This window comes from Pogoniulus pusillus, chromosome 8 (genome assembly GCF_015220805.1).
Source record: "Pogoniulus pusillus isolate bPogPus1 chromosome 8, bPogPus1.pri, whole genome shotgun sequence".
Classification (NCBI taxonomy): Eukaryota; Metazoa; Chordata; class Aves; order Piciformes; family Lybiidae; genus Pogoniulus; species Pogoniulus pusillus.
In genome coordinates, this window is record NC_087271.1 from 25,779,878 (window position 1) to 25,801,727 (window position 21,850).

Genomic DNA, 21,850 nt, shown 5'->3' on the forward strand with positions numbered 1-21,850 from the left:
TGGGGCAGCTCCCTGTGACCAGGCAGCCAGGGGAGTGGGGACTGCTATTTGAGCAATCCAAGGCACTCTGTCTGTCACGCTCTTTGCATCGGGATGAGACAGCCCAGTGGAGAGCCAACATGAACCCATCCAGTTAGGTGTGACCAGGGCAGATGGAAGACCAGCACTCTTACAGCCTGCAGCTGAAGTGTGAGCTCCCAGCAATGGAGCCCTTGTGTATGCCCAGGGCTATCCACACTGGCCATGTGTGTCCACTGTATGGAAGACAGATCCTATACTGAGAGCTGGCTGCCATGTGTGCCACCAAGGTGGACTCATCTCAGTGCTGGCCTGAGCCAGCGCTTCCCCTAGGCTGGCTGGATCCTCCACAGGGAACTTTTCCCAAGCCACTAGCAGGCACAGTAGTGGAAAATCCCCAGGAGCTGTGGCTGCTGGGGACACATATCTCTGTGGTCAGGAGCAATGATGCCCGTGGCGTCTCCTCCCGTCCCTGACGCCACTTGCCTGCCCTGGCACTTGCCCAGGCCACAGCACTCAGCCGAAGCGTGGAGCCGGAGGGGGTACGAGCTGCTGGCAAAGCCTGGGGCAGGGGCACGGCAGGGCCCTGGAGGTGAGCCAAGCCAGGGGATGGGTGAGAGGCGGCTCTGAGCACAGCCAGGACAGGTGGCCCAGGATGCAAGGGGTGCTAGCATAGGAACATGGCACTGTGACATGGCATTGCAAGCATGCTAGGTCTTCACTGGGGATCAAGGTGGCTCTCATGAGGTGGCTTCAAATTGTTGGTGAACTGGGGACAATTTGGGGGCTTTCCAATTGCTCAAATATCATCACAGGAGCTGTGGCTGGGAGATGATGTGCTGTCATGGGCCAGTTCCTCTCTCCTTGGGCAGGATGAGGAGGACGTGGAGGGAAGAAAAGATGAGAAAGCTGAAAGGGTAAAACACAAGCTGATGGCTCTCGCTTGGAGCTTCCTCACCTCTGATAACACAGGGGCAACTGTGCCATTCACAGGGCAGGCATATTCAGATTGTGTGAGGGCTTCCACCTCCATCTTCTACCCATCCTAGTGGCAGAGAATGTGCCCTACCAGCCTTCTCCCTCTCCATGCTGCAGCACTCAGGTGAGAATCTGGGGGCCTGGGAGCATGGGCACCCCAAGCTGAGCAGTTCTTCAGGCTCTGCAGCAATCCAAGCAAGTCAGTCCCCTTTGGGGCTTGCCTGAAACCTGGGGAGCTAGAAGCCACTTCTGAGAAAGAGGTTTAAGAGAAAACTGATTGATTTTGGTGATGTACCATCATGTCAAACCTGAACTTTGCCCTCTCTTCATACACTGTGATACGTGCAAGCCGTGGTGGTGTGATCCAAGGCGACAGAAAGCCTCCAGCTCTGCACACAGTGTCCCACCACAGGGACACCTTGTACCCAGTTCCAGATCTGGCAGTGCTGGAGCTCACAATGCTTGAGAAGTGCTTAGGACACAACTCAGGTCCTTATGTGGTGATGCACAGCCAGCCCCCTTGATGGGCACACAGGAGGCATTAAATCCTGTTGCATTTGGTGCTTTCCTAAACTCAAGGACAAGCTCTGGATCACGTCAGGGCTCTGAGCACTCAGGGGTCATCATGGCCCTGTGCCGCAAGCCTGGTCTGTGGAAAGTCTCCAGAGATTACTTGCATTTTGGCCAGCCCAACCCTCTCTCAGGTGCTGGGAACTGGCATTTCCTCCCCACCCTTCCCTCCTCTGGATCCCTGCCCGCATTTGCCCACAGTTTCCCAGGCAACAGCACCCATGGAGATTGGAGAGGCTCGGCTGCCGAGGCAGCAATGCTATCCGCACATTGACCCATGTCCCCCACATAGATACCGCAGTTGCCACGAGGTCACTGCACCTGCCTGCAGGGGAGGAAGCCACCACCCTCACACATTTAAATGGCACCGGAGAAGAGTGCTGTGGCATCATCCCCACCACCCCACAGGGACTTCAGGGACACTATGACACCAGACAGCACAGAGGGGGGATGGAAGGAGACAAGTGCCCCAAAAGAGGCAATGGGGGGGATGATTGCTACCAAGGAGGGAGAGACGGGTTAAGGGGATCCATGCACAGGCTGGAGGCTTGCACCCATCCTGTACCACTTCGGCACTGCAGCCTTGCACCCCAGGGACTGAGAGGACAGGCTCTGGGCACTCTGAGAACCTGGCGAATGCTGGGCAATGCAGCAGAATGGTGGCCAAAGCTATGGCTGTGTGAACTGCCCAGGCTCCTGAGGAGCTCTGGACAAGGGTGCTGTGAGGGCACTGCAGCATCCTTAAAGCTGCAGGAGGGCAGGAGCAGCCTATCACTGACCCCATGAGGCCTGCAAGGCCATTACTCCAGTTTCCCTGAGTCTAGGGACAGGCAAGTACATGGAAAATGTATACAGAAAGGGAGCAATATCCCTGTGCGTTGGGATGCAAAGGCCTCCAGTCTTTGTGGGGCCAGCACAGCCTGAACAATCTGGTACACCCCAGTTCCTGTCCTTGAGTTTGGTTTGTACAAGGACAGAGATGCTGGAGCTCTGGAGATAGGCTGGCACGCACAAAACTGTGCTGAGGGATTGAAAACAGAGGTTTCATCTGTGGAAATTCATCCCTTGAGGGTGAAATCTGCAACTCAGTTGAGCTGGCAGCTCCTCTCTAAAGCTCAGACCCTGGAGCAGGGGTGTGGGTTGCAGCCCTATTCTGACTCTGACACAAGATACAGGGCATGGGATGCTGAATTTGGGATGCCCAGTGTGAGATGCTGGATCCAGGTGCTGATTTGTGCTGCAGGGTTGGGATGTGAGGCCATGTGCAGCCAGGACCAAGGGTGCTAGTGAGCGACCTGGCTCCTGCTGCAGAGAAGCCTGGTGCAGAGAAGCCATGCGCAGGTGCTGGGAGGGCGTGGGAGGAACTGAGCACCCGAGCACTCGTCAGTTTCGCTGCTGCCTTCCCCTTCCTGCTGTGGGTGCCCTGGCTTTACCAGACTTGCAAAACGAAATGTGGGTGAGTGCACTGGTGCTGTCTTCCGTCCTGTAGCCCAGCACCCTGGTTAGTCTGTGGCAGTGGGGCCTGCAGTAGCTGGCCAGACACCCCCGGGGCACCCAGTGCATAGTGACCTCCATCCCATCCCATGCTGAGGATGCCTTAACCAAGCAGCAACCCACAGGGACAACAGGGCTCGGTGGAGAGACAGGTAAGGGATGCTCCGGGTCAGCTGGAGTACCAGGGCCTCGGCCATGGGACAGGGCATAGGACTGCAGAAACAGAAAGGACCAGAGTGCAGCCAGTGGGATGGGGCCATGGGAGGACCTGCGCTGTTGGTGTGCTCGAGGTGCCGGGCTGTAGGTTGCAGGGCCTCGCTGCAGTCCTACCACACTCCCCACAGCTGCTCCAGGGTGCTGGTGTGCAGCGTGCCCTGAGATACCTGGGAGCGATCCAGGGGCAGGGCAGGGTGCTGGGGTGCAGGCACTCGTCCCAGCACGCGGGAAGCCTGGCGGGAAGGGGAAGGAGGGGAGGCCTCGGCGAGGGGCCAGACAAGGGGTGGCCTCCAGCACACCCATCAGGCATTACTGGAAACATCTGTCCTGGGCTGTGGGGGCGTGCACTGGCTGCACACACATGTGCGCACATGTGCAGGAGTGTGAGGACACACCCGTGCACATATGCGTTTGTGGGTATGCATATGCCAGCGCATGCATCCACACCTCTGTACACTCATGTTCACATGCACACACACCCATACATGTATGCACACACATACACGGGCATGAAGGTTGGCACACACATGTAGATGCCCACATACACGCGTCTGCATACAGATACAGACACGCAGACTTACACATGCACGCACACATACACACAGACCTACAGACAGAGGTACACGTGCAGATTTGCATATACACGCTATGCACACATGCCATGCACAAACAAGCACGCAGGTGTGTGCACATGCACCCACAGATGTGAAAGACACACACACACATGCACACATGCAACATGTACATCAGTCACACTTAAGCACACAGACATGCTGCCAGAGCCAAGCTCTCCCCTGGCTGGGTTTGCTATGGTATTGTGCCCTGGCAGCATGTCTGTGTGTTTTTTGTGAGTCTCAGTGTGTGTGTCATTGTGAAAACATCTGCGTGTGGATCCACGTGTGTCCCACAGGAGCCTCTGTGTGTGACTGTATGTCCCATATATATCCAAGTGTGTCATGTACTTGTGCCTGTGGTCTGCATGTGGGCTATGAGTGCCGATGTGTGTCAGGTATGCCAAGTGTGTGCCCAAGTGTGCCAAGAGCAGTGTGTCTGTGTGTGCCGTGTGCCTGTACGTGCCCGTTCACAACTATGTGTGCCCCTGTGTGCCTGCGTTTGCCATGCGCGTGCATGTGCACCATGTATATCACGTCTGCTCCTGTCTGCCTTGAGCGCTTTCACATCCCATGGGTACCCGCTGTGCCCGGCTGTGCCCGCACCCCAGTGTGGGTGCGGGAGCCGGAGCGGGGCGCTGGGGAGCGCGGCAGCGCGGGAGGCGGAGCGCGGCGGCGGGGGCGAGAGGCGGTGCCAGCCCCCACAGACCTCCAAACTTTCATTAACTCGGCAGCACCGGCGGCAGCGGTTCTGGGCCTGCCACGGCACCGGTACCAGCACCGGCAACGGGCCGGGCGCGGCGGGGCTGCGCCCCCTTGGGCCCACCCGGTGCGGCAGGAGACGCCAGACGGTGGTATGGACACGGTAAGAAGAGCGCACCTCCGCTGGCACCGGGTGCTTGACCCGTTCGGCAGCTGCGAAAACACCGAGGCGGGATGGCGGGAGAGCGGTGTGTGTGTGCTGGTGAGGGGAGGGAAGCGGTGAGGGGCTCTGGGCCGGCGGAGCCGGAGCCATCGGGACCGGCACGGGGAACGGCACCGGTAACGAGCAGCCGCCAGAACGGCGGGGAAAGAGAGAGCTGGATGCGGGGCGGTCCCGCATCTGTTGCTCTTCGGGCGCGGCGGCGCGGTACCGGGTAAGCGCGGGGGCGCGGCGAGCAGGGTAGGGCCGCTCGCCGCAGCACCCAGGACGGGTGGCAGCCGCCGGGCCAGCCCGGCCCGGTGGCGGGGCGAGGGGGGCTGGCGGTAATTTTCCACGGGCATGTGCCGGGGCGGAGCGGCGGAGCAGCCACCACGTGGCGGCTGATGTAACCGGGCCCCCCCCGCCGCCGTGCTTCACCGGGCGGCGGCACTGGCGGGGGTGCCGGGTGGCGGCCGCGTCGCGGCGGGCTCTGCCTGCGGGGCTACCGCCGCAGTCACTTCCGAAGGGGAAAGGGTCGGGGGAGCAGGCCAGTACGCTGCACGCCTCCCGTGGCTACCGGGAAGCCCCCAACGCGGCGGGCTTCGCGTATGCTGGGATGGCGGGGTTAATAGCCTCGCAGGTGTCAGCTGTGCACCGGCGCCCCGGGAGATGGAGGGTCTCCATCCTGCAGCCAGGCATTCGTGGCCTTCCCCTGAGTGCCGTGGGCTGCCTCCCTTGTCGTCCCTTGTCGAGGTGTGATACCTCAGCTAGGAGACCCCGTGGGTGCCCAAGTGTCTCTGCTTTCTCAATGCCAGCCGTAACGTCTCTAGGTACCAGCCACCTTGCCCTCCAAGCTGTCATAGCAACCCGCAGCTTCAATGCACGGATCTCCGTCCCTGCAGATCTCACCCAGGGGATGCTGCAGGCTCAGGCAACCCTTTGTCCATCCCGTTGCTGTCCGTGCCTGGCTGGGCGCTCCCCTTGCCAAGCTGAGAGCCCAGGCCAGCGGCATCTACGCAGACACACAGCCTTATCAGCCCCTGGCAGACCCCGGGGGGAGTGGCGGGCCGGCCTCTTGGATACTCCCTGCTCCTGGGACGCAGATCTGTGCTCAGGGCCACAGGGCGGGCAGCTTTTGGCTAGCTGGCAATAGATGTGTTGTGGGGATGAGGTCTGGCCGCTGTCCAGGAACCTCCCATCCCTGAGAGGTCCTTGTGCCTTGCGAGGAGCCAGGCTTGTGGCAGTGGTGACATCGCTGCTCCCCTTGAAAATGTAGCTGCCCCCCGGGGAGTGCCTTATGGGTGGGACATTGTATCTGCTGGCAGCAGCCTGCCTGCACTGGAGGAGCTGTGGCCAGGGCTGGGGGCTCACCCCACATCTGGCCTCCTACCCTTTATCTTTACTGCCCATGTTCCCTGCCTGTGGCTTCAGGGACTTGTGCCCCCCTGCTGATTGCTCCAGACCCGTGTCAGCCTGGGAACAGGCCATGGGATGCTTAGCTGCTTATGGTGGTGACTGGATACCTTTGGTGGGGGTTGGCGGTTGTTCCTCAGGCAGTAAAGGTACCAAGTGCTGGTATGGGATCTGCAAACACCAGTACTGTCACATGGGAAATCAAACTGGTGTTTTGCAAGAGTGGCTGACCACACCAGGAGACTGTCCCTCCCAGGGTGGTCAGCTTCTGGTGCTCCCCTCTTCCCCGCAGGAGCCCCAGGCTGGACAGGATTAAGAGCAGGGGAGGCAGCTGCCTGTGCTCGTGCCCTGTCTGGCAGCACCTGGCACCCAGCAGAGCTCAGCAGCTCAGCCCCCTTGCACTGCACGTGCATGCGATGCAGCGGGGCAGAAGGCAATCGGTTCCCATCTGTGTCCTGCGCAGCAGCTGAGCTCTGCGCTAGCCCCATTCAGCACCCAGTCCTGGTGCTGCCCTGTGCTGCAGCCACTTTGGCTCCAGCTCTCACTGGGGGAGAGCTCAGGGGGCCCCTGCTCCTGCCTGTGGCCCCGGACGCCCACCCAGAGGGAGGTTGGTGGCCAGCTGCCCGCAAGGTCGTCTGTCCACACCGGGTAAATCTTTAACTGCTTCTTGGGAAACACCTGGGAGCCACTGCTTGTGTGGGTGCCAGGGGTTTTTGGAGATAGAAGAGGGTGTGGGAATCAGCAGGAAGAGACCCCACCACCAACCTCTCCCAGCCTTGCTCTGGTATGTGCTTCAGGAAGGTGTGGGGGACCAATCTGCCTGGCACAGCGCTCTCGTTCCTGGAGGGAGGGGGAGGCCTGGGGCAGGGACACACCGCCCCACCAGTCACGTCTCTTTTGTGTCTCTCCCCTCTGCCCAGCTTGCTGTGACGGTGGATTGAAGTGCCAGCACAACGGAGAGTAAGCAAGCAAGAAACCTCACGGTGGGCAGCCAACACTGCACTCCAGCCTCCAGAGATGGCCGATAAGTGCAGCGAGGGATTGCTGGTAAGTGCCTGGGCACAGGGGCCAGGCTGGCATGGGTCATAATGAGGCTTGGTGCCCACCCTGGGACCCATGTCCAGGGTTATGCCACCCTGGTGATTTCCCAGCATGATGGCCATGGCACAGATGCCAGCTATCACTCATCCTGAAACACTGCCTGCAAGCTCTTGGGGTGCGGTGTCTTGCCATGTCTGGAGATGCTATCGCCTGTCCCAGGAGCTCTGCTCGACCTTATCGCCCGCCCCAGCTCTCCGGGCGGGCAGTGAAGGCGGGAAGCCCCAGTGGGCGGTTCCTCTGCCTGCTCTCAGCCAAGGGCACAGGTGTCCTTCCATGCCAGGTGCCCCCAGAGGGACAGGGTGTGGGGCTGCTTGCTCTCTGCCTCCGCTCAGCGTCTCTCCTGGGCTGGGCTGGTGGGCTGGTGCAGGGGAAGAACCGTTGTTTTCCACTGTGGGGACCCTGTGTCCTCACAAGTGAGGTGCGGCAGCACGCTGCTTGATGCCCTGTGCTTGCCTGCGCTGGGGATGGCTTTTATGCCTCGGGCAGATGTGGGATGCACCTTGAACATGTTTTCGTTGGAGAGCTGTGATGTCCCCGTGCTTGTGGGAGATCTGCTATGCAACAAGGAGTTTCAGAGCTCCAAACTTGAGTTTCTGTGCTGGGCTACTGCATGATGATGGGCAGGTGAGCCCAGGCTGGGCTTCTATCGTTTTTCCCCGTGTGTAGGAGCTGAATGTCAGGGCAACATGATTGCCAGCCTTCCCCTTCCCGGGGGGCTTCCTGAAATAGCTGCATGCTCCAGCTAGAGGGCCGGGAGCCAGGACTTCCCTGGGAAGCCAAGAGCCAAGGGAGTGGCATGCTGCAGCAGGGGCTTCCAGCACACACACGGCTCCTCCACTTGCATGTCCTAGTATGGCCCCACTGGCTATGCTGGCAGCAGGGAGCCCAGTGGCTGTCCTGCCGGTGATGGGCAGCGTGAGGGGGTCAGGGCAGCCAGCAGGAGAGGAATGGCAAATTTCTCCAAGAGAAGCCCTTGGCTGGCGATGGGGAGGTGCCGAGGATGTAGCTGCGGTCTGTCACAGGGCTGTGCTCCTGCATGTGTAGGGTGTTTGCCAAGGCTCAGTGCTGCTGCTGTTTTTGCCCTGACCAGAGCAGTACTTACTGTGCCGGGGTGAGGGCTAAGCCTGGTACCTGTGGCTGGGAGCCAGGTGTGGGAGTGCCCACCTACTTCTGGTCAATCTTTAACTCGCTTCTTGGAAGTACCTGACCAGCCCACCTCTGGGCCAGTGCATGTGGAGAGATGAGGACGGGTAGGGGACCACCTCTCATGTGCTGTTCTGGCCATCCTGGCTTGCAGCCCTCTTGCATAGGGCTCCTCCATTTGTGGGGAACAAGGGCACTCCTTTGCAGGGTATGGGGGATGCTGAAGGGCTGGTGTAGGGGCTGCAGCAAGGAAGGCAGGTTCCTGTAGGAGCATATCTGCTCCCAGAGCATTCCCACTCCCGGAGCATCCCTGCACCATCAGAGCCTGGGGAGGAGCTGTAGCAGAATGGGCTCTGGCTGCCGAGCTGCCTGGGTCTCTGGGAAAGGGCGCCAATCTCCAGGGTCCTGCCAGTTGTCTGGTAAAGCATGGTCACTGCCTGTACTCTTCACCCTGCCTGGAGGTGCAGCTCCCAACCTCTGTGTCCTCCCCAGCCCAGCTGGGCTACCGTGGTGTACTGCCTGCCTAGAAATGTGTGTGTGACTTCTGAAGTTGTATGGGTTTGCAGTGGGGCTTGAGATACCATCTGTGCCCTGCCTGGGGAGGGACTGATGGAGCCAGCAGCTGGGCAATATACAGCTGTGCCTCAGTTTTCCCACATGTGGGCTGGGGCCTGTGCCCTCCCATTGATCTGAGTGTGATGAGGATGCTGTGTCCTGCTTTGGCAAGCTCTGCATTTTGTAGATGGCTCTAAGAAGCTCTGCATGCTTGCTCTAAAACAGCAAGCAGGAGGGTGGGCAATATCCCCTCCCCCAACACTTGCAGATCCCTGACAGAAGGTGCCCAGAAAAGTGCAGGGCAGTTCCAGGCACTGGATCAATCCCTGTGTGGACAGGCAGGGGGTCCTCCTGTGGGGCCACAGAGGAGCCAAGAGAGTGTGACAATTTCTCCCTCCCCCATCTTTTAAGGACATTTTGTTTTGTCCTCCTCAGGATGCTTTGTTCTGGTTCCAGCAGTGCCAGTGGCTCCTGACCCCCAGGGCTGCCTTGTTGGCACAACTAGGCAGCCTTTGGCCATGTAGCGCCCAGCTTAGATTGGCTTCTACCATCACTTCAGGCCACACAGGGCACATACTAGGGTGCTGCTCCTACCATGCTGCCAGGAGTTAAGAGCTGGGGGGGGGTGTTTCTGCCTGTCCCAGACAAACCCATCGGCGCAGTGCCATCAGCCAGCAGTCACGGGCAGGGGGGTCAGTGGAGCTGCGGAAGTGGCTCTTGGCTGCAGAAGCCCTCACCAAAATACCAAGGGGCAGTGATGGGGCGGAGCTGGTGGGGAATTTTTCTGCCTCAATGACCTGGGAGAATCATGCCTGCCCCAGGAAAATGGGGCCAGAGAAAGGCAGCCTCAGGGAAGTGTCCACATAAGGGATTGTGGCACTGGGGCAGGCCCTTGGGCACTGTGTTTGCCTTAAGCACTCTGCAGCCCTGCTCAGGGACAAAATAATGGGGGCTGGAAGACCCACTGCCATCCCCAATGTTCCCATCCCCCCTGCCTCTCTAGTTCATCCCCAGCGTTGTCAGCCATCTGGGTGGGGACTGGGATGCCAGAGGAGGTGAGAATCCCACTGTGGGCCCTTTATTTCCATTAACATGTCCCCATGGGGCTGACAGGCTCCTCTGCCTGCCACGTAGGTTGCCAGAGGAGCAGCACTATGCTCCCACAGGGCAGCACAGGCCCTAGCATTTCCAGGATGGGGTGGTAGGTCCTGCTGTGCCATGCTCAGACTGCTGTGGGAGATGTGGGGACAGCGTACCTGGGTCCAGACATCTGGCAGTGGCATGCAGATGGCTTGGGCTAAATGATCCATCTGGACCAGGGCATGGAGGGATGCTTGTAAGGGCACCTTGCAGAGTGTCAGGGCACAGGAGGTGCCTGCCTGATTGTGGGGTGGGACTGAAGGCTGATCTGGCACAGTGTGGGGTGTCTTTAGGCTTGCATCTGTCCCAGGGGGGCACAGTTGGGTGCATATCTCAAGCTACTGGGTGTCTGGTGCAGAAGGGGATGGGGACATGCACTGAGTGCTGACGCATGGGGTCCAAGTGCCCGCCCTGCACACGTGTGTTATTCACGTGTGTGCCCACAGCCACTGCTGCCCAGAACCCAGATGGTCGCCTGAAAGCGGTGGCCCGTCCCCCTGCCTTTGGCGCACCATCACGCCTCGCTGGCACCTTGGCTGCGCTCCCCAGCCGGGGCACGGGGCTGGGAGCAGCTGGGCCACCCCGAGCCTAGCTAGGGGCATGTCATACCCCCTGTCCCACGGGACACAACACCCTACTGGGGTCCTGGGGTCCCGTCCCACACTGGCAGGGGGAAAAATGGAGAGACTATGGGTTGTCTGGGTAGCAGAGGAATCATGGCACAGCCCTCCTGCCAGCCAGATGGTCCCCCGTGGGGCAGTGACCTTGTGAGGGTTGCCGTAGAGACCCCACGATGTCACCCGTGAGATGATGTCAAGAGTGAAGTAGCATGGCACCAGGCAGGGGATGTGCCAACAAACCAGCTTGACCCGTGCCCCCATCCTAGAGCAGGTCTGGTCCCTACACCCTTTCAGTAGGGGTCAGATGGCTATGTGGGTGATGGGCATAGGGGCAGGAATTCATATGGGAGCCAGACTGTTGGTGCATGAGAACAAGGGGCTCTGAGAGGACATGGCCCACTGCCACATTCCAAACACAGGTCCCAGCCCTGGCCAGACGGGCAGCGGTGCCTGTGGGGAAAGCAGAGGTGCCTGCTGGAGCGTGCGGGGCTGCAAGCAGCTGGACCTCACTAATGAGGCCTCATTAAGCAGCCTCAGCCCACTGTACAGCCTGCCCTGCCTGCACCTCCTAGGGAGGGCACCTGGCTTGTGAGGCCATAGCTTATGAGGGCAGAAAAGAGGCACAGTGTTCTCTGTTGTGTGGGGCAGGCAGGGATAGTGCTGGGGCATGTGGTGTGGTGCTAGTGTAACTGCTGGGCAGGTAGCAAGAGGCTCAGCCCGAGCTGAGGCAAGAGGTGAGCAGTGCCAAGTGCTGGAGGCAGTGGGTGGGAGGAGGTGAGCAGGCAGCTGCTTCATGGGACCCCAAGGTACTAATGGAGCTGGGGACTCACCAGACTGGCTAGCCTAGCCTCACAGATGGCAGCTGGGCTCCCCTCAGCAGATCAGTGGGGAGATGAGAGCAGGGTCTGGAGAGCAGAGCAGGGGACCAAGCTAGATGGTGGCCATGCCACAGCTGTCCACACTCCACCATGGCTCTCCAAACTTCCTTGTACCAGCTCTGGGGCAATGGCTTTGCAGGGCTAAGCCACAACTGGATCTTTAAGTCACTAGATGCTAAAGAAGCACCCCCAGCTTCCACAGCCTATGATGTGGGTGCTCCAGGGACAGGAGGGCACAGTGTGGCACTACATCCATCTGCAGCCTCAGCTACGTTAGAAACGAGATTGCCTTACAGCTGTGTGTTTATTAACGCTTGAGCCTGATTGCAAGAGAGGTGTACAGCACCCCTTCACCTGGGAGTGCCCCTTTGTCTGCGCCCATTCTGGCACCCATGGCTTATGCTGCCACTACCTAAGCTGTGACAGATGCCTATGCCCCCATGCCATGCCTCTGCTGCACCAGGGCAGCAGCAAATGTGGGGACATCTAGGATATGCTGGTGGGGTTGGCAGAGCCAGAATAGGCAGGCTGGATAGGTGTGGCAGCCTCTATGACAGGACTAGCATTTGTAGGTTCATAACCCCAATGTACTGAGCACAAGAAGTGCAGGGGCTGATTATAGGGGTACTTGATTATAGGGGTACCAAATCCCCTAGGATCTGTGGACAGCCATCCCTCACCAAGCCACTTCATATGTAGGAATCCCCTCTCCAAGTCACCCCATCCTTCTGTCCCCCAGGACAGAGCCCTGTCATAGGCTGGGCTTCCCTGGCTCGAGGCATTCTGTACCTCACTTCCCTACCCTGGAAGAGCTGCTCTTTTGGCAAACAATATAATTTGCTTCTGTTTATATCTTCTGAAAGTCTGTGCCTTGCCCAGCCATGACTTTGTCACCACTACCATGGCAAAGAGTAATGAGACATCAGGTTGATGACATCAGGGACAGATTGATACCCTCTCCTGGCACTGCAGGAGGAGCCCTGGCACCCCGTTATAGATAAGACTCATGCTGCATAGAGTGTTTCTGACAGGCTGAAACAGCCCTGTAGTGTAAATTTGACTGGGGAGAAGAAAATGTGGGGGAGGACCATGCTGGACGTGCTTCCCATAGGGTCACTGCTTCTCAGCATTGACTCTGCCACCGCCATCACAAGCTTCCCAGCCATAAATCAGGGCCACTTTGGGAAGTGGGGGGCATCCGGGCACCCCAGCCAAACTGTCATTGTGTGAGGCAATGCTGCTTAGCATGAGAAAGGCTGTGGTGCCAGGCAGTGTGATGGATGATACTTGTTCTACTGGGCTAGGGAAGCTTTGGCCATGTGGGGAAGGTGGTGGTTGGATTGTCCCTGGGGAAGTGGGAGAAAGGATACCCTAGGCACCCTGAACAGTGCTAGGGGTGCCCATGGCATCCTTTCTCCCTTTGATGTTTTCACCCAAGCCAGACATCTTTTGAAGCTGCACAAGCATAGAAAATCTGGGGTGTGGGAGCGGGATTCCTCTGCCCCACCAGAGGCTGCACCCTCAGTGAAAGGCAGCGTCACCCTTGCAGCCCAGCTCTGTCTCAGCCCTACAGAAAGGAGGAGGGAGTCTGCCCGAATGCTTGGATTCTCTGTGTCCCCCACTTTTACCACGTGGGTTAGGAGGGCAGTTACCGTGTGTAAAGGACAGAGTGACCTTCCCGGATTGGGGAGAGCAAGCTGATGGGTGAGCAAGCGTTGCTGCACGTGTGTGTGCTTGAGCACGCATGGGCACGCATGTGGCTGCCCCCTTATTAGGGACAAGCATGCCAAAGCCCTGTGCTGCAGGAAAGCAGGGCGGGGGGGACAGCAGAGGACCAACACTCTAATTGCACTGGTGCCAGGCAGCTCAAAACTAGGGTGCCACACTGAGCATGAAAGTGAAGCTGTGCCAGGGTCACCTATGCAGAGGGGTGGCCCTCCAGGTCCAAGACAGGGGTGAGGCTCCCTTTGGGCACTAATGCTCTGGGCTGAGCCAGGGCCATGTAGTGAGTGTGTGTGTGTCCCAGATCCTTTGCCAGGGAGGCTGGAGCGTTGCCCCTGCTCCTGCTGGCCATGCTGCTCATTAAGAGCCTTGTTAGTACGAGCAGCTTAATCAGAGGCTTCCCAATCGGATCAGCCTGCTCGAGCAGGCAGCGTGCCCTAGTGTGGGGACAGTGCCAGTGTCCTGTCCCCTCATCCTGGGGACCCCTCAGTCCGGCTCCCACTCAGCACCCTGCAATGAGAACCTTCCGCAGGGGGTCCTTGAGCACCCGGGGCTGCTGTGAGCTCATTTCTGACGGAGCCTTTGCCCATGGGGTCTGACATGGGCATCCCCGTGTCGTGGCTGTGCGTGGCCGGCACATCACCCCTGTAGCCCCACCCAAAGCACCCACCAATCCCCCCTCATCCCTCTTACCCAGCCCCACGCCCTGGCAGCCCCCTTGCAGCCCCCCTGCAGACCCTGGCGCGTGTGGGCCCCACTCGCAGCAGATGGCTTTGTTTGGCAGCGCGGTGCCGGAGTCGCCGGGCATCACGTCCCGGCTGTGCCGGCCCTAATCGAATGATACGGTTAGGTGCACCGCGCCTGCTGCCCGCGCCCCGCCGGCGTGAGCAGATCCAAAGCGACGGCTCCCATTTGTGGCCATCTCACTGCCGACATCAGCTATGGTGGAGGGCACACAGGGCAGGGGAAGAGGGGCAGCAAGGGGAGCAGCATGAGTGAGCATGGGCTCAGGGGTGTCTGTGGTGGGAAGACTGGCACTGTGGTGCTCTGGCATGCTCCTAGGGCTGTCCAGCACCCCATGTTGATGCTGTATGGCCCATGGACTGATCAGCACCCTCCTCTATTGCATGCACCCATCAGCTGGCCTCGGGTAGGGAAGGGAAAGCTTAGGGTGCCCGTGGCACCCCAAAATGCTGTCTGCCCTCAGCCCGGTCTGCTTGGCAGCATCAGACAGGACATTAGTGTGAGCCCATAACCGTGCTGGGACAGAGCCATGGGGTGATGGGTGCCATCTCCACTGCGGGTGATGGGCACTCATCACCGCTGTTGTTGTTGTCCCCGGTGTGAGCTCGCATTGTGTGACAGCCTGCACAAAACACCCTTTCTTACCCCTGTGTGGCTGTCTCTGCCAAGGAAACCCACCATGGCACCTCTCCTGTACCACCCTTTCTGGGTGCTTAGCCAGAGGGCGCTTTTCTCGGGATTTGGGTCGGGGGGCACCCAGCTACCTGCCTGCTGGTGTAGTCCCTGCACCCACTTCCCATTGAGGGAAAGAGGCCTTGCTTCACCCTGGGGGTCCCACCATTCCCCCCAGCCTTGGCAGTGGCCACCCAGCAGGGCCTCTCTTGCAGGGCACAGGGTTGGGGGGGAACAGAACAGAGGCCCCTTTGTGCTCAGGCGCCGGGACCTGCTTTGTATGAGTTGCAGGCTCTTCCTTCACTGCAGCCGGGCTTGGACAGAGCTATTCATCGTGGCAGAGGGGGGGAGCCGCCACCACTGCCCTCCCCCTCCCTGGCACTGCCTGTGCGTGGCGGGTGAGGGCTGGCATGAGGGAGGGATGGGGAAGGATGCCGAGGACCACCCGGCCCCAGTCGGCGGCTGTTGCCTGTCCGATGGGGCCAGCAGGGGCGTCCCCGGTTGACACACCCCACGGCATCTCTCTGCAGAACGGCACTGTGCCCGGGGAGCAGGGCAAACAGAACAAGAGCGTCAAGCGCGGCAACTGGGGCAACCAGATCGAGTTCGTGCTGACCAGCGTGGGCTACGCCGTGGGGCTGGGCAACGTTTGGCGCTTCCCGTACCTCTGCTACCGCAATGGGGGAGGTGGGTGTCAGGGGGTTGGGGGGGATGGGAGGCATGCACCATGGCCCTGTGTGGTGCTTGCCAGCCCCTGCCTTGCCAGGATAGTGCAGGGCACAGGGAGCACAACTATGCCCTGCCCAGGGTCACTGCCCACTCTCACCCTTTGGTTCTTGCCTGCCAGGTGCCTTCATGTTCCCCTACTTCATCATGCTGGTGTTTTGTGGCATCCCCCTATTCTTCATGGAGCTCTCCTTTGGGCAGTTTGCCAGCCAGGGCTGCCTTGGCGTCTGGAGGGTCAGCCCCATGTTCAAAGGTAAGCAGCTGGCCATTCCTACTGGCACATGGCAGTACCAGACACCCACCAGCGCAGCCTTCAGCACATGGGGCAGCCCCTCTTTGCCCCCCGCCCCCACCTCTGGCACATCACAGGCCTGTGTAGGCACCTGTGGTGCTTGCGTCCCCACACATGCATGCCTTGCACACACATCACTGCCTGCAGGGAACGGGTCCCCTGTGCACATGCCCACCCCAGGCTGCACTACCATGCACACACAGCCTGTCTGGCATCCCCTGCACACGTTACACACGTCCCTGCACACGTGATGCATCTCCTGTGCATACCCCAGCCCTTCACTGGCATCCACTGCAGGCATTACACACACATCCCTGCACATGCCACACGTGTCCCCAGTGCATTATTCCTGCAGAGGCCACTCAGGTCCCCTGAACATATAGTGGGTGCCTGTGGTCCCTCCTACTGTGGGCACATGCCCATGGTCTTCTCCCTGCACCACAGGCAGTGGGTGTTGTGCCCATGTGTGTGAGTATTGTCAGTGCTCGAAGCTTGCCCTCCTGTGGCTGGATCCTGCTCCAGGTGCATGTCCTGGTGTGCTCCCATGCTGCCAGCTCTCCTGGCATATGTCTGCATGCAGCCTGCTGCGTGACCTGCCCATGTCATGTCTGAAGGTGGATAGCCCATACACACTCTCCTACATGCTCTGCATTGTGTCATGCTCAGATGGAGGTGCTTTTTCCCATAACTATCATGATTACTGTCATTGCCACATGCCACCAGGTAGCTGTGTTACCATATTCAGGAGAGATGTCCAGCTAGTGGTTTGCTAGGGCTGCAGACAGGTTTGCTAGGGGTTTGCCTCCAGCCTTGTATTCCCTCTGTATTGCTACATGTCCCAGGGGACCCTCAGCACCACCGGCTTTGCTTGGATGTGCAGGATCCCCCACACAGTGCTCCTTGTCCCAGCACACCACCAAGCAGGCCCCGAGCAGCGGCGTGGCTGTGCAGCTGCTAATACAAAATGCTGCCCATTTGCGCTGGCAAACCCCCCTGTGCTCTGTGCCATGCTGTGCTGCACCATGCCGCTCACCCCTCCCCGCTGCTGTTCCCAGGCGTGGGCTACGGGATGATGGTGGTATCCACGTACATCGGGATCTACTACAACGTGGTGATCTGTATTGCCTTCTACTACTTCTTTGTGTCCATGACGCGTGTGCTGCCCTGGACATACTGCAGTAACCCGTGGAACACCCCTGACTGTGTGGGTGTGCTGGACGGGAACATTTCCAGCCGTGCTGCCCTCAACCTCACCCACCTCCTCAACACCACCCAGAAGCGCACCAGCCCTAGCGAGGAATACTGGAGGTACCAGGGATGGGGATGGGGGCGGGGGCGGAGGAGATGGTGGTGGTGGGCTCTGCTGACACTAGCTGCCTCCATGTAGGAGGTATGTGCTGGACCTGTCAGATGACATCGGGAACCTGGGCGAGGTGCGGTTGCCCCTCCTGGGGTGTCTTGGTGTCTCCTGGGTTGTCGTCTTCCTCTGTCTCATCAAGGGCGTCAAGTCCTCGGGGAAGGTGGGTGTGCCCCATCTAGGCACAGCCCCTTCCCTACTGGAAATGCACCTCCCACTGTCAAGGTGGCCCCACTCCTTCTGGGCACAGCCCCTCCCCTTTTAGGAGCGGTCCCATCCCTCTGTACTTGCTCCTCCCATGCTGGGAACAGACACACCTCTTGTTACCTGGCCACACCCCTTCTGGCCCCAGCTCCTCCCATGTTGCTATGGCCCCACCTTCTCTGACCACAGCTCCTCATCCTGAGCCATGCATTTTCCTGCTGGACCACTGCTCCACACTCTGGACTGTAACTTCTCCCTGCTCCATAGCCTCACCCCTGTCCCAGGTCACACCCTTTGTCCGTGGCCCTGTCCCACTGAGGTGATGCCCTGCAGGTGGTGTACTTCACGGCCACCTTCCCTTACGTGGTGCTCACTATCCTCTTCGTGCGCGGCATCACGCTGGAGGGGGCCCTCACTGGCATCATGTACTACCTGACGCCCCAGTGGGACAAAATCCTCAATGCCAAGGTGAGTGGGTATGAGGAATGGCAGGTGGCTGGGGGACACCGGTACTGCGGGGCACAGCACTGACCACCACACCACTGCAGGTGTGGGGTGATGCAGCCTCGCAGATCTTCTACTCGCTGGGCTGTGCCTGGGGTGGGCTCATCACTATGGCGTCCTACAACAAGTTCCACAACAACTGCTACCGGTGAGCACCTAGCTGCAGTCCCCTTTCCCCCTCATGGCCGTCCAGGCCTGCTGCCAGTCCTGACCCTTCTGCCCACAGGGACAGCATCATAATCAGCATCACCAACTGCGCCACTAGTGTCTATGCTGGCTTTGTCATCTTTTCCATCCTGGGCTTCATGGCCAACCACTTGGGCGTGGATGTCTCCAAGGTGGCTGACCACGGCCCCGGTCTGGCCTTCGTTGCCTACCCTGAAGCTCTCACCCTACTCCCCATATCGCCCCTCTGGTCCATCCTCTTCTTCTTCATGCTCATCCTCCTAGGGCTGGGCACACAGGTAAGTCGTGGTGGAACAGTGTTGTGGGGCTGAAGTGGCATGGTGGGGCCAAGGTGGTGACTTGCTAACGCCTCACATGCAGTTCTGCCTGCTGGAGACGCTGGTCACAGCCATCGTAGACGAGGTGGGCAACGAGTGGATTATCCGCCGGAAGACCTTTGTGACACTGGGGGTGGCTGTGGCAGGCTTCCTGCTGGGTGTCCCACTCACCACACAGGTAGGTGACCAGGGGATTGCAGTGACAAGGTGCGTTCTGCCTGTGCCATTGCTATGGCAAACCTGCCACAATGACACCATCACCCATGCCCACATTTTTGTTGTGACCACCCTGGTGGTGGTGGTGACAACACCCAGGGGCCGATGTTGCCTTGCCAGCACTGGTGATAGTATCCAGACTGAGAGTCGCCATGCCAACCCTGGTATTGGGCATTGCCATGCCAACCACATTGGTGGTATCTGTGCTGGTTTTTGCCATGCTAGCCTTGGCAGAATGCCTATGCTGTTGCCCTGCCAACAGCAGCGGTACTGCTAAGGCAGCTGTGCCAATGGGTCCCTCTTGTAGGCGGGCATCTACTGGCTCCTGCTGATGGACAACTATGCTGCTAGCTTCTCCTTGGTTGTCATCTCTTGCATCATGTGTGTGGCCATCATGTATATCTACGGTAGGTGCAACCACCTATGGCAAATCAACTGGCAGGGCTGACCCAGCCAACCAGTGGGGAAGGGGGTGTGCTAACTTCTAGCCAGACTGTAGTTTGCTAACTGGAAAGGCTAGTGGCCAGTCGGGGCAGCTGCAACCTTAGAAGCTTGGTGGGTGCCACCACCCACTGGAGTCTGAAGCTGGTGCTGGGCAGAGGTGGAAAAGGGCTGAGAGTCCTGCCAGGGCTCTAGCCCAGCCATACTGGGGCTGATGGACATTTGACTCCTTAGGGCACCGCAACTACTTCAAGGACATTGAGATGATGCTGGGCTTCCCACCTCCACTCTTCTTCCAGATCTGCTGGCGCTTCATCTCACCTGCCATCATCTTTGTGAGCATTGCAACCATGGGGCATGGGAGCTTGGGAGGAGGGGACAAAGAGCCTGCTTAGACACTCCACATGACTGCCCTGGGGGAGGGGAGCAGGCAGAGCTGGGAAATAGTGGAGATGCAGTGCAGGCTGTCTGCTCTCCAGTGGCTGAAACTGGCCTGTCCCTCTCCAGTTCATCCTGGTCTTCACAGTGATCCAGTACCGGCCAATCTCCTACAATGACTACGTCTACCCAACCTGGGCTATCAGCATCGGCTTCCTCATGGCGCTCTCCTCTGTCATCTGCATCCCCATTTATGCCATCTACAAAGTGTGCCGCTCTGAGGGGGACACACTGCTGGAGGTGGGTGGCCAGAGACTAGACCCCGTTGGTCATGTCTCACCTGGGACTGGGTGCAAAGCTGTCCCCCACCCATTGGAGCTGTCCGCACCCTGCAGCAGCTGTGTGCAGGCAGCAGCTGTGTGCAGGCAGCAGCTGTGGGGCACACCATCTCTGGGTACTCCTGGAATCTGTTGGCATGTTGGAGGAAGCTGGGGCAGAGGAACATAGCAGTGCTAACCCTGTCTTCATCCTCTTCTCTCTGTAGCGCTTGAAAAATGCTACAAAGGCGAGCAAGGACTGGGGCCCAGCGCTGCCAGAGCACCGCAGCGGGCGCTACGCCCCAACGTTCAGCCCTTCCACCGAGTCCCACCTGGAGGTGCAGCCCCTGCAGCCGGAAAAGGGCCGCGGCGAGGCAGCAGCTGCCTCCCCTGTGCAGGGCAGCAACGGCTCCGCCCACAGCCAGGACTCCAGACTGTGACCCCTCGCTGTCCCCGCACCCCCTCTAACCTTTCCTGCGCGGTGACACTTTTGCACCTTCCGCTGGCGGAGCCTGGCTCCGGGCTGCACCGGACCGCGGGGGGCTCTCAGCGCCTATCCCCGAGACCCCCCCACCTCCTCGCCGGTTAACCTCCCCTGCCATCCCACCCCTCCACACACACACATACACACACACACGCACCCCACCCCCCGTGGCGTTCGTTAACCCTCGTGTTTACGGTAACCTTTGTGCGCGACGCTGGGACAAGAGAGGAGGGGGCACAGCCCTGGGAGGGCCGGGAGCCAGAGGCACTTTGCAGGGGTCCTGCCCCGAGGAGATGCACTGGATGGGGGGGTGGGATGTCCCCCGGCTCGTGGCCCCCCCACAGACAGTCAGTTTGCCCCGCCACGAGACACCCTTGTGGCCTAGCCATGGGGAGGGTGGGATGGGACCAGGGCTGGGGCACGCCAAGACTGCCCACAGCTGCCCCAAGCTGTGTGTGCACAGGGCTGTTGTGGCAGACGTTGGCACTGCAGGGACTCCCAGCCCGGGTGGGCACCTGCTGTGGCTCAGAGCCTGCAGGCTCCCATAGATGTGGCCAGGGATGGTGCCAGGCACCAGGACAGCAAGGGGAGATGGGGACAAGCATGCTGCCTGCATGGGCAGCAAGATCTCATGGCACAAGACACAAGCACTTAGAGCGTATGTGTGCATATGTGTCCCTCACAGACACAGTATGGGCATACGTGTGGCACACATAGGCATACACCTATACATGGTACGCTAGGACTATGCAGGTGGCGAGCTGGTATTCTTCACCCCACCCCCCATGCACCCCTCCACCCTGCAGCCGCATTTGGGGGACTGTGGGTACCAGCCTGGGTAGCACAGTTGTAAACTGTGGGCACAGCCCAGTGCTGCTGCCTGCCTGTGGCAGAGCAGGAAGCTGGAGGGCACTTAAACCTGGCCAGGGGGTGGCAGGGCAAGGCACGGGTCACGCTCTCCCTGAAAACTTCAGCATGGGCACAGGGGGACCTCCCATGGTGCTAAGGGGGAGCAGGATGTACTGACATCTACCCTAGTGAGGTACCAGCAGAGATGCAGGGGGCTGCACCAGCTCACTCTCTCTTGAGCCATCTGGGGACACTGGGTTCCCAACCAGTATTAGTGGAGCAGGATGCACTGGCAAAGGCCGGGCAGTTTTTTAGTCTGTCTTCCAGCTCCAGCAAAAGGGCTTGGAGCTCTTGATTTGGGGTGGAATGGGTGAAACTCTTCCCACCTCACTGCTCTCCCAGCCAGCGTCCTGCATTCCCCATGCTACAGCCCCAAGGCTGGCACAAGGACAATGGCACAGCTTGGCACAGTGGTGGGAGGGAATGGGCAGTGGGTGCTGAGCCCTGGCAGGATGTTCCAGCTCCCCCGTCCCGAGCCCCCCGCCGTGCTGCGGCGAGGGGCACAGGTTCCCGCATGGTGCCCGTGCCCTGCCCCATGTGTCACGCCACTACTCTTCACCTCTAATTGTTAGCAATAACGCGCGCGTCCCTGGGCAGCGCTACCTGTGCCAGTGAATCTCCCGGTGTAGAGTTCTAAAGTATCCTAGATTTTAATGAAATTTATATTCCTGAGGCCATGTCCTGCTTGTGTCCTTCTTTGAGAACCCTGAGGGTAGGGGGAGTTGGAGAATGGGGAACTGCTG

The 21,850-nt window shown here is 59.6% G+C and overlaps 1 protein-coding gene across 4 annotated transcripts; it reads left to right on the forward strand.

Moving 5' to 3' along the window:
* The first annotated feature begins 4,557 nt into the window (after nt 1-4,557).
* Nucleotides 4,558-21,779, forward strand: SLC6A9 (solute carrier family 6 member 9). Of its 4 annotated transcripts, none has more exons than XM_064147728.1 (14): nt 4,558-4,752; nt 7,122-7,248; nt 15,307-15,463; nt 15,624-15,755; nt 16,850-17,102; nt 17,182-17,314; nt 17,689-17,823; nt 17,904-18,007; nt 18,086-18,323; nt 18,406-18,540; nt 18,886-18,985; nt 19,254-19,354; nt 19,527-19,697; nt 19,942-21,779. In XM_064147728.1, the coding sequence occupies exons 2-14, from the start codon at nt 7,219-7,221 to the stop codon at nt 20,152-20,154; spliced, it is 1,902 nt and encodes a 633-aa protein (XP_064003798.1). In that variant the 5' UTR covers nt 4,558-4,752; nt 7,122-7,218; the 3' UTR covers nt 20,155-21,779. The 4 variants fall into 4 exon arrangements, with proteins under 4 accessions (XP_064003798.1, XP_064003800.1, XP_064003801.1 ...); XM_064147730.1 differs by having other exon boundaries at nt 17,182-17,227; XM_064147729.1 differs by lacking the exon at nt 4,558-4,752 and adding an exon at nt 4,972-5,023.
* The last annotated feature ends 71 nt before the right edge of the window (nt 21,780-21,850 follow it).

Bases quoted from the DNA above. Each gene is read 5' to 3' on its own strand.
- SLC6A9 (XM_064147728.1), top strand. From the start codon at position 7,219: ATGGCCGATAAGTGCAGCGAGGGATTGCTG. The intron at 7,249-15,306 runs GTAAGTGCCTGG...ATCTCTCTGCAG, and splicing joins AGTGCAGCGAGGGATTGCTG to AACGGCACTGTGCCCGGGGA. The intron at 18,008-18,085 runs GTGAGCACCTAG...TTCTGCCCACAG, and splicing joins TTCCACAACAACTGCTACCG to GGACAGCATCATAATCAGCA.